General features: G+C 47.5%; 1 protein-coding gene across 1 annotated transcript in view; it reads left to right on the top strand.

The window, feature by feature from the left end:
• The window catches only part of LOC105458610 (protein turtle), a 51,220-nt gene continuing 39,548 nt past the window's right edge, over positions 1 to 11,672 (top strand). The window contains exons 1-2 of the mRNA XM_011704077.1: positions 1 to 23; positions 3,507 to 3,684. Coding sequence (XP_011702379.1) covers positions 1 to 23; positions 3,507 to 3,684 — 201 coding nt within the window. The remainder of the gene's footprint in view (positions 24 to 3,506; positions 3,685 to 11,672) is intronic.

Below are 11,672 nucleotides of genomic sequence, written 5' to 3'. Positions count from 1 at the left end.
ATGGCGATAATGGCCGCACAAATGTGCGTCGGTTGCTCGCGTTCGCGAGCACGGATTATTATTCGCACCGCGTACACCGAGGGGGCGGATTAAATCGGGGCTGTTGCATGATCAGAGACGCGGGAGGGGCGTTTATGTCGATTTTCTCGTGCAGCATCAATAGTATCGTCACGGTTTCGTTCGAGCCCGTTACGTTAATAACGCTCGTCCCGCGCGGCGCGACTGTCGATCACGTTTGGTTCCTGCGACAAACGTGGAAACGTTTAATTTCACGTTGAATTGGCAAAGCTCTTTTAACTACTTCCTTTTATCTCTTGAAAAACGACGAACAGAGAAGCGAGGAGATCGTTGCGTCGCGACGCAAACTCGCGTTTCGAAATTTTCGATCTTCCGCGAGGTTTTTCGGAATCGCCCTATCGCTATTTCGCGATACCGATGGTTATATACATATACGTTCAGACGATCGGGAATATCGTAGGTATGATACAGGGGTTAGCGCGGGACTTTTCTCCTCTATACGACTTCGCTCTCGAACCGTTACCAAGCTGTGCGCGTACGTACATATATCCCTTATCGAAAACTGCCTTTGGCGAAACGTCGAACTATCGATGGCTCACCGGGGCAGATGTCGAGAAGCCGCGATCCATGATATTACACAATGCATACGTAATGCGCCGACTTCGATGCGCCGTGGCTTCGCGAAGTGACGTGATCACATCCCGTCCGTGACGAATGTGCATCGCGAGACACGGAGGGAGGAGGGGGAGGGGGGGAGATATGTCTGGGCTTATTAACGTGACGACAGAATCATTTGGCGATGTTCTCGACTTTATATCTGAAAGCGAGAATCTACTATAGACGTATGACAGATGTTATCAATTATTAACTTTTTCACCGAAGAAATATCGTTATAAAGTTAATTAAATAACATCGTTCTATTCCAATTTGTTGCAGAAACGTAAGAAATGTTTTTTATAAATATCACCGTGGTTTTAATAATAGCACGAAGGGTATAAATAAGGACATGAAGAACATCTGTAACCGGGACGACGCGTTCAACGTAACACAGTTTCGTTTAAATCCCCTCGTATTTCTTTTTTTTTTTTTTACAATGAAAGCACCTTCGATTTAGAACTCATCCGGCGGCATCTGTAGAGCTGTCGCGAAACGCGTTTCGGAGGTTTGCGCCCGGGGAGAGATTTATTACGGTCCCCTTTGTCGTACGTATGCCAAAAATGTGTCGTATTTGCAAAACGCGGAGGGATCTCAAAGGGGATAGGTATCAACGTCGCGTCCATTATTCGAAATGGATATCATCGGGCTCTGTGCTCTGCCCTCTCCCCTCTCCCGCCCTGCTTTTACACGCGAGAGACGACGCACGAGGCACGGTTTCTCTCCCCTTGATGTCAGCGATTTTCTGCACAGTTTCGGTCGTCGGCTTTACCGAGCCGAGGAAGTCGCGCGTCCGACGTTGCAGTACGTTGCTTTGATGCGAACGCGCAACGCGAGGCTTGACTGTTCGTAAAGTTAGCTGGGCATTAAGCGATGTCGTACGGATGCACAATCTACATCTACGCAAAGGGGGGAGGGGAGGGAGAAGGGAAACGCGCCGTTTCTCGCAGTCGCAGTTTCGAAACTGCATAATGGGAAGTCGCGCTTTCGGGGACGACGAGCATGAACAGTTGTGTCGACGCTGTCGCTCGACGTAAAAATCTAAAGTATTACAGCTCGCGTGTCGGCTAATGGATATTGTGATAACTCATTACAATGTAATTATATGTCAAACATCTTGAAGCGCTCGAAATGCATTTTATGGTTTCTTCTGGGAAAAGTTAGCGGTAATTAACGTGTTGTACTTTGAAATCTTGAATAGTCGCGGGACATCAATCAAATGAAGCGGTCGTTTCGTGACAAAAATCGGACCGTAATGGTACTGCCGCATTTAAGAACTCGTGGAGAGCAGTAGTTCGTTGAAGTAGTAAAAAAAGCGCACGAATGCGGCAGCTGTTTACCGCAGTGAAACGTTAATCGCGACGATCGTGACGCAGCAACGAAAGGCGGAGATAAAACGAAAATGGTAGGGCCGCGACAGATTCGTCCGAAGTTTGCTTGTCAGCAGTCAGATCGATATTTCCTAGTCGCGAAACTTTTCTCGGGACGCAAAGTAGATCGGCTGTCATTCCCGATTTGTGTTCCCTCGACCGATAGAGCTTCTTGCGACACGAACTTCGCGATTACTTTCCGTGGATAGCAGACTGCGCTGACATATATTTCTGCGAATCAGTTTAAGAGTATTTGGAGTTCGGTTCCTTCTAGTTTCCTCGCCACAACTGACTTTCCTTTTGTTTGTCTCGGGCGTCTCCGGACATGCCCCCGTATCTCTATATGTTTCTCATTCTGCGGTGTTCCTTGCGGTTATTTGAATAATACAAACACTCTTAAACTCAACTAAAAAAAAGTCATATTAACAGCTCGATATTTTCCGTATATATATGTATACATTTTACGCAAAGTTGTTTGGCTGAAAATTAAACGATGCGCAGTGAACTATAAAAGCGAAAGTAACGTTCAGCGCGCTGCAGGATATAGAAACTTTCCATCCCGAAAATTGAAAGCGTTCTGAATTTCAGATATCAATTTATCCAATAGCGGCTCGCTTTAATCCGTCGCGCGTTTGCGCTAAGAACATTAATTATCCCGAGGGAGTTTCTTCTTCAGGCTCGCCCGTATTATCCTCGCTGACGTGTTTACCATCGTCGTTTCACCGCGTCACGGTGTGCCGGCTACTTTTTCTCCACCCCGGGACGACGTTCCCTGATATAATTTATAGCGATATCTCTCCCAAGTCGCGCCAATCGTAAACAGGGCTGCAAGATCGGCAAGAACACGAATGTATCGAAGTATGTTAACTATCCGTCGACGCGGCGGCGAGAGGGGCGGCGAGCGAAATATCATCGTTATCATCACGCGACACGCGCGGGACCGAAGGGATCCTTGTTTGGCCGCGCGATATCTTAAAACGGGATCGTATTCGATCTTATTCTTATAGCATAGAGGTTAATGCGAAGTTAATCTCGCACGACGTCTCCGCCACGTGCCGGATTTTCCCGACCTGGCTCGCGGAAAAAAAGTGACGACAACCGTTGCCCCTGATTTACCTTTAATGGCTTTTGATGCCTTCCCGCCCGACTCTCGCAGTTTTCTTTCCCGCACAGCGAGACTCCGTTGCGGCAAGAATTATGAGCTTTCGATGCTCGGACGTCTTCCGCGAGCGCGAGATGGAAGGGATTTCTATCATTTTTTCCATGAGTGTCCCGATTCATTTTTCTATTATCATTCCTATAGCGATTTGAGGCAACGCTGCGACATTACTTACTTTCCGCGGAACGTAGAAATCATTATTGTTCGCTCGATTGAAAGTTAATTGCACTGTTATTAATGGTGTGATCAATAACGACAGTATCCCAATTAAAAAATATCCGTTTATTTAATCGCGGAATATTTATTTATGAACTTTTTAATGTATTTATCACTAATAACTCTATATCTATCTCTGTTTTAGGACTTTGTCAACAGGACGCGGTGCACATCACGGCTATTCTCGGGGAGAGCGTTGTCTTCAACTGTCACGTAGAGTTCCCCGGTGAGCACCCAGTGCCCTACGTTCTCCAATGGGAGAAGAAGGTAGGCGACACGGTACGATATCGGACGATATCGCCTCTGCTCTCTATATCCGTGAGTTAAAAAGACGGGGGCACTCCTCGAAGAGCGCCGCGCCTCTGGTATCAGCAAGCTGTCAGTATACCGTCGCGACATTTTAAACGACATCCAGAGAGAATCATTCGACGTCACATCGAGCGAAAAGTCTCCTTTCGCTTCGCTTCCTCGAGCAATCGACGCGTACAAAATCGTAAGCGCGCCTTCCGACGCCATTAACACCCCCTCCGGCGACGCTTAACGTCTTTTTTTTCTTCTTCCCTCGAGAGAGTCGCTCCACTTTACAATTTCGCTTTAATCACCCGTTGATATACGAGATACGAAATAATGACAGTAGTAGCGGCGTATGGAATATAAGTAATAATAACACGGAGTAATAGAAAGGTCGACGTTTTTTCCGATCGTCGCTTTCGAGACGCACTTCATGAGATATCGTAAATTTCTTCGGGTGGAAATCTACTGGAATTGTCGCAGTTCGCTCGCGATGCGCGCTCACTCCCGCGGAAAGAAATTTGCACTTCCGAGACTCCTTTTTTAATTCCCCGATTAAACGTTGCATAATCGCGAATTGGGGCGTGAAGAGGCAATATGGAGGGAGATATGGCGCGCTCCGGCCTGTCGTGCCCGAATAAACAGTTATTTCTATGAATTCTGCGATATAGATTCTCTTTCTGACCATTATAAAATTAATGTCCCATCTCTAGAATTTTCATATAATTGTGAATAAATGTTAATTCTTCAAAAAAACTTTTAGAGTTTCTGAAGATGTCTCAAAATAATTTCTGGCACTGGAATTAAAAAGATTCCAGTTGAAATAAAAAAAACTTTCATTTCATTTTGTTCAAAATTCTATGTTACCGCCTCATTATACTTTTTTTATCTACTCGTTAGAATTTTTCCTTTCTGTCAATACTCACCTTTCATTACGGTTGTAATAATTGACGTAAATAATACGATAAAATCTCACCATTTATTATGAAAAAAATATTTACATATTGATCGAATATCTACGGAATCTAGTAATTTTCTTTTGCGTGGATAGTGTCGATGGCGCCGGAATGTAGGTAGTTGGCAGTAATTTTTTTCAAATATCCACAAAATGATTTTACATCGTGAATGAATTTACATATGATTACATATGGTTATATATGCTAGTGAGCTTGTACCAGTGAGAGGCAGAGCGCAGCGGAGGGCACACGTTTTTGAAATGTTACTGCAACGTTATTGTTACTGAGAAAACTTTAAATTGGCCGTATATTTACGATTTGTTGGCTTACGCGCTTACGTTCTTCCGTTTTTGTCGTTTTGTATATCTTGTTTTTTATTTCGATTGGTGGAATCGACAACGGCGAACGGGACGCGCCTCTCGTTCGTACGAGCGAGCGAGCGAGCACCGCCGCAAATTATCTCGCTCGAGTAGAGTAAAAGTAACGTACTTTGTATCACACGTTGTATCTCGTCCGGACTGGAGAGGGCAGAGCACATTACGTAACATCAATTAACGGCATCTCATCCGATCATTCAATCAGTTACCAAATACATGAATTCCAGATCACAAAACGCGCGACCGACCTTTTTTTCTTTTCTTCATTCATCTCATATGTGATGACCACATATTATACCGCGAAATATACATATTGTACATGGCAGTTGGCGAATGCGGGCGCGCGACGAAAATGAGCGATACGCTGATACGTAGACGTATAGATGTAATCACCGGACGAATCGAGAGCCGCTTGAAAAAATAGTGAAAGCGATCCGTTGCGAAATGTCAATTCTAGTTCCTGGCGGCGCATCGGAAACTTGTTACCGTGAATCGCTCTCGCGAAATGAAAAATTAAGGATGATCATGGTATATTTGCTTCATCGATATCCGGGCACTCCATTGGCATCATAATCTGCCGATCGATCAATCTCCTTCGAGTATTCGCCAGGATTTTCATTCATAATACGGTTACACGCGCGAAATGTGAAACGGTGTTTTATATACATCGCGGAGAGCCGTAAAGCCTCTTTCTCGCGCGCGAAATCAATGGTGACGTATCGCGATTTTTCGCGAGTACTCGCGCGCGCCCAATGATATATTCTCGTGCTAGATTTTTTTTTTTCATGGAGATTTCGTTGCACCATTTCGAGAGTGAGAGAGAAAGAGAGCGAAAGGACCGCCCGATCGTAAACGCGTGCACTTTGAACGGCGATTCGGTTATTCGTGGGGGGACACCCACGCCCGAATTCACGCTCGTAAAATCGCGAGACGTTTTGCTCTCGTCTCGATTTTCTTCTCGATTAGATACAGAAGTATCCAACATTGTACGCGTTCACGACTTGTTCGCGGCTCTTTCGAGCGACGAGCTCGCCGTTTCACGAATATTCGCGATATAAAGAAGCAAAAAAACCACAGGAAAGTGCGGCCTTCGGCCGCTCTGAATTTCGGAATTTTATGTGTTTTCGATTGCGCGCGCAATACATTTCTTATGTTCAATATATATATATATGTATAATGTAACATCTTTAAAATTTACTCAATGAATTTTATATCATCCCTCGCGGTGTGGGAGTAGAAGCATATAAGGGACATTAGAGCTTTTATCTTTAAATCTCGGAATGATGTCGACTGTTACTTTTCTGTGACATCGGCGATGATCAAACGATGCAATACTTCGCTCGGAATCAAGAACGAATAGGTACCTTTTTCGTTCTTTGAAATTGGCTTTCGATGTCTGCTTTGAGCATCCTCGTTTCTTTTAGTACAACCGGCGTTCGGTTTGAGTATATCTCGAATTACTCGCGCGCGGCTTGTCCGCGAACGGCCAGCTCGTCCATCACGAAACAATGCGGAGTAGTGCACTTTCCCACTTCTATCTCGGGGGCGGAAAATTGAAAAATCATGTCTCTGTCTCCTCTAACCTCTGGTGCCTTGCATGCGTTTGTTCGCCGGTGCACGCCGGTGGTGGCGGCGGCGGCGGCAACGGCGGCGGTGGATTTTAATCGGAGGGCAAAACACGCGCGCGTCGCGTGTGGCTGAACCAACATGTGCGACTGTCGCATAAAAATACGATGTATCATCGGTGCAATTAGATCGGCGCAATCGCGGCTTCGGCTCGCCGTAAATTGCGCGCGATCGCGCTCCGCAAATCCCTCCCGCTGTGATTTACGTGATCTTTTACGCCGCGAGTATAACGCTATAAAAAATCAGTACACCCTGCCTGCCTGCGCACAGTCGTCCGACACCACCGCTGCGAGTATCGTAGCATGATCGTAGTTAAAATGCGTGTAGAAAATTTTGCCTGCCAAGTAGCGTATAATGTGGTATACGGTGTATGTATTAGTGAATAGCATAGTCGCATATATGTGTCCGCGCGTCACCGCGAATTTGTACCGCCGCGTCGCACTTATCGGTTCTCACTCGCGCACGCGATCAATAGTTGAAATATCCCGCTAATCTGGTAAGCTCGCCGGCGCGAGATATCATCTCGCCGATCTCCGGACGTGTGTGCGTGCGTAATATCGCGAAATAAATTGATTAAAATTAAAGCGACGCCATCGACGCCGCGGGCGTGTGGAAACTAACGCGATCGAACGAATTTTAGTGTCGGGCGTTATTTGTGTATCGGCGAGCGTGGACGAGATTATCCTGCGCGTTACGCGACGCCGCATAAAACGCGTAAAAATTACGTACTTTTGAACGCGCAATTAAAATGCGGGCGGAATAAACGCGACGTTCGAAATGGTCCAGCGCCGGATGGTCCCGCACGGACCCTCACCCTCGGGGATTTTCGGCGGGGTCGATTCGGCGTCGCGTTGCCGGAAACGCATTAACCGTGAATTCAATATTGACTCTGCAAACCTACGTCCCGTAATTAATTAATCGATCAATCAGTCGCGCGGAAGACAATGCCCGCGATCGCCCGTCAGCCCGTCGCAATCAGCCGGCGACGGCCTGATGGCCCCCGACGACGTAATCTTAAGCCGCGTTCGTACTTGAGCACGCGTACTCGCGTGCTCTCGCCAGCCCTGTGCGTGCTCGAGAGTGCGGACACGATTCCATAATGATCGGCAGCAAACACACAGCGATGCCATGCACAGCGGTGTGCCTTCACGTGGCGTTAGGTACCGTGCGAGCGGCACTTCCGACGTCGGATCGATATGATAGAAATTAATCGCGAGTATAATCGTGTCGTTGCCCCGACGGTTACCGCATATCGAGCGTTATGAATGCACGCGACTCTACAAGCGAATCTCACGCATCGAGGACCGCGTAACGCGGCGGACGAACGTTTTATTCGGCGCTATTGTACTTGCGCCGAATTCCGACCGCGACTATGGCTTGATTTAATTAAACGTCAATTTGATGGTCGATAATCGCTACGTTTACAGTCAACATGGACTAGTAGGAGTCGAGTGTAAAGGGGCCACGAGATAGGAACCGCAATGCTTCCTTTTAGCGTAATATTCTCGAAATACATTGCCGGTGCATAAAATACATAAAATGAACTTGCGATAATGAATCAGAAATGAAGAAATGTATAAACATCATTTGTATAAAAGAGAGAGGGGGAGAAAGAGAGGAGAGAGAAAAGTAAGGATCGTATCGTGAAGAAGTACGTCGACAAACTTGGGGATCAAAGGAATGCGAGGCTAATCTCATCTCCGAGGGTGTATACCTTCGCGGAGAAAAATGAACGACCTCTGTTTACATCGCAAAAAATTCCAGACTCATCTTCATCTCGCCTCATCCCAATCCACGTCCAATCGTCCCAGCAATTTTTCTATTAGCATTAATTACCGTGTCCCGGCAAATCACTTCGGAGAGGCGCGAGGCCCGGTCGGGGTCAGTTCCTCGTATATAGCCCGTCCCTTTTTATCGTTCCTCGGAAAACGCTTCTGAAAGCGGGAGATTTCCAACGGCGGAACGATGCGCCCCGGCCATTTCCATTTCCAGACGACGACTCGCGCGGCAACGAGGGGAGCAGCGGGAGGAGCGGAGGAACGAGGGGGAGGGGGGATGGCGCGAGAGGGGGTTGGCACACAGCGAAGGGCTGTTTTCTTTTTTACGCGCGGCATCGCTGGAATCTCGCATAAATCACGCGAGAAACCCGGGGCTTTTGAGCCACCCTCCTTCACGGTCTCGACCACCCGCCCCTCTCACGATTCGAACCCCTCCGCGCCAACCTTCTCCCTCTTTCCCCCTCCCCTGCAGGCCGTCGCTTTCGCCACCCCTGCCTTCCATCCCCTGTCTATGGCGCTGTGGCTGACAACTAATTTCTCTTCCCGTCTGACTTTTTGCACCCCCGCGCTCGTTCATGGCGCGAAACTAGCTCCTCGCGTTTCCTTCCCCCTCCCGATATTATTTTTTTCGTCCCATGCGGGGGATGCACCTGCGGGATGCAGTGAGCTCAGCCTCAATTGCAATTACCGACGATAATTAAAATGCTACGATTCATAATTAAGAGACTCGAAAAAATTCTTAATGAAAAGGCGAGATGCCTTTCACGGAGCTTCCCGTTCGCAGAATCGTGCCTTTGTCTCGCAAAAATAGCTCTTCCATCGCGCGGAATATCTGGGGTGAAAGAAATTTCCCGCGAATATTATTATTATTATTGTAGAGAGACTACGAGAGAAAACGTTTCTCGATGAGATATTTTCACTTAGGATCATATTTATTGGCACTGGGCCAACCTTGGAACCAATTTTGGAACCTGCAGTGCCGAGTGAATCAAACAGGATCGTTTATCATGCGCATCCATGTTATTGTTTGCTTTTCCGCGAAGCAAATAAATTTAGCACACCGCGAAATGCACGATGTTGTCGATGCTCGATGGTACACGTTAACCCGCGTCCATCGTAGGTACGAATAGGAGGCGAACGTAGGGGAGGCCTTCGCTGCCGGCGGCGCCGCTAACCGATTCGATGAATGAAGAAAAAGCACTCTCGTAAATTGCGGCGGCGCATACCTCCGCGTATCGCACCTGCGATTCGGTGCCCGGTGTGGCTTCGGAGAGAGAGAGAGAGAGAGAGAGAGAAAGAGAGAACATGCGATGTTTTACCTCGACCCCTTCGGCCGAAACCGCAGAGACCCTCGCTTCCCTCCCTCCTCCCACCTCTCGTGTCCTTTGAAATTTATTCGCTCGTCAATAAATCCGGCGAAAGTGTTGCGTAAAAATCGTAGAATTACGGCGCGGGGATAATTTTCGGGGGTGGCTTTTTACTAGCCACGCGATTCGCCCCCGGAGGGACGAGACGGAGGGACGCGGAAACGCGCAATTTTATTCGTGGCCCTTTGGTGGCTTTTTGAATCGCGCGCCGGCGAATCCACGAAACGAATTTCGCATTAACTGTCGCGCCGACATTCGTCGTGCACGCGTTCGCGGACCTATACTTGCTATAGTACCCCTCTGTTGCAATGCGGAAGAGAAATGCAGGTTGTCGCAACCGTGACTAACGTTTCCCCGCCGACTCTCCCTCTCTTTCTCTCGCTTTTTCATTCTTTTATTTCACGTCGCGCTCCTTTTCATTCATTTTCCCTTTTAGCTATTCCGTGTATGCGCCAGAAGAGTCACCTCTGATTAAATTACCTCAAGACAAATAACGTTAAGCACACATACGCCGGGCGTAAATTATATCAAAAGAGTCATGTTGAATGAAAGAAGTTAAAACATAATTGCGGTGGGCTTTTTTCAAATGCAATTCCAGGTGGAATTTGCAGACGGAGGAAAAAAGGTTGTACGGTCTGTTTGATCCGTAAATCCGCGGATTCTCACAAACGCGGCGCTACGGCGAATCGAGCGTTAACTTCGGATATCTTTCGGTCATGCCATCATCGTGGTTAAAGGATGGCTCCCTGTCGCTTCAGCTATCCAGCATATAAGCAAGAAAATTAAAAAGAGAAACGGAGAACTACGTTAAAATTATTTTTGCTTGTTAAAGTCGGTGGGTGAGGGTTTTCGTGCTCGTCCCTCGTAAAGGCCATTCTGGCGAGAGGGCCGCGGTACGTGCTAATACAAACGTGCAATTTGCATACGCGACAATTTGCATTTATACCCCGGCCGCTAACCGGTTCGGCCGCAAGGGATAAAAAGGAGAGAGACGCGAGTTCCCCGGGCCGAAGTACCGAAGTGGAGAAACGAAATTTCGCAAAGTGGGTTTCTCGCCGCCCCCCCGCGTATTTTGCAGATCCGGTCGCGGCCGCGCCGGGGCTAAAAACTTACGCGCGCACGCACGCGCTTATATTTCGCGGCTACCGCGACGCCGCGCCGCCAGAATCCGGGGTGGCATCCCTTATGCGATTACGCGGCGCACCGCCAACACACGTGGAAAATTAATGCGTGTTTTCAACAGCGACGGATGGCGAGGGGAAGGTTGCTATTGTCGTCTCCGCTGGAAAGTTAGCCCTCCCTCCCCCGCTCCATGAACTTGCTGGAAGGACGAGTCTTGCGGAAGATTACCGTGTCTTGTTTCGCGGGAATAACATTGAAGCCGACACAAAAGTACACATGGTACTGCGTGATAATGAACGCGATTGAAAACGCCGTTATTCCACGTAGTCATTAATTAATACGAAAAAAAAAAAAAGAAAAAAAGGATCTGATTCGTGGAAGTTATTCAGTGGTATTTAAAAGCGCGATTCTCTCTGACATCGTAATTGAATTAACTCTCGTTCGGGTAAAATACTTGCATTGTCTTTCCCGTCTAGCGACGCGTGCGAGATATTCGATCGATAATCGCATAATACTGCGAATTAGTAGCATGTGGCATAATTTATTTCGAATTATACGCGAGAAATTACAATTCTCGAACAATTATTCATATTCGATTATTTCGATTATTTATGAATATCCGCGTCTCTGCACCCGCGTCGCGGGTAACGCAGTTTACCTGCGGGAAGAGCAATCATTTTCCACCATGGAGGCGCGCAATAATAACGAATAATTCTTCGGCTGCGGCGCGAGCTTTTA

This window comes from Wasmannia auropunctata, unplaced genomic scaffold (genome assembly GCF_000956235.1).
Source record: "Wasmannia auropunctata unplaced genomic scaffold, wasmannia.A_1.0 LD334508.1, whole genome shotgun sequence".
In the NCBI taxonomy this organism is placed as follows: Eukaryota; Metazoa; Arthropoda; class Insecta; order Hymenoptera; family Formicidae; genus Wasmannia; species Wasmannia auropunctata.
Note: the sequence above shows the minus strand (reverse complement) of the source record. Positions and strands in the feature narration are given on the sequence as shown.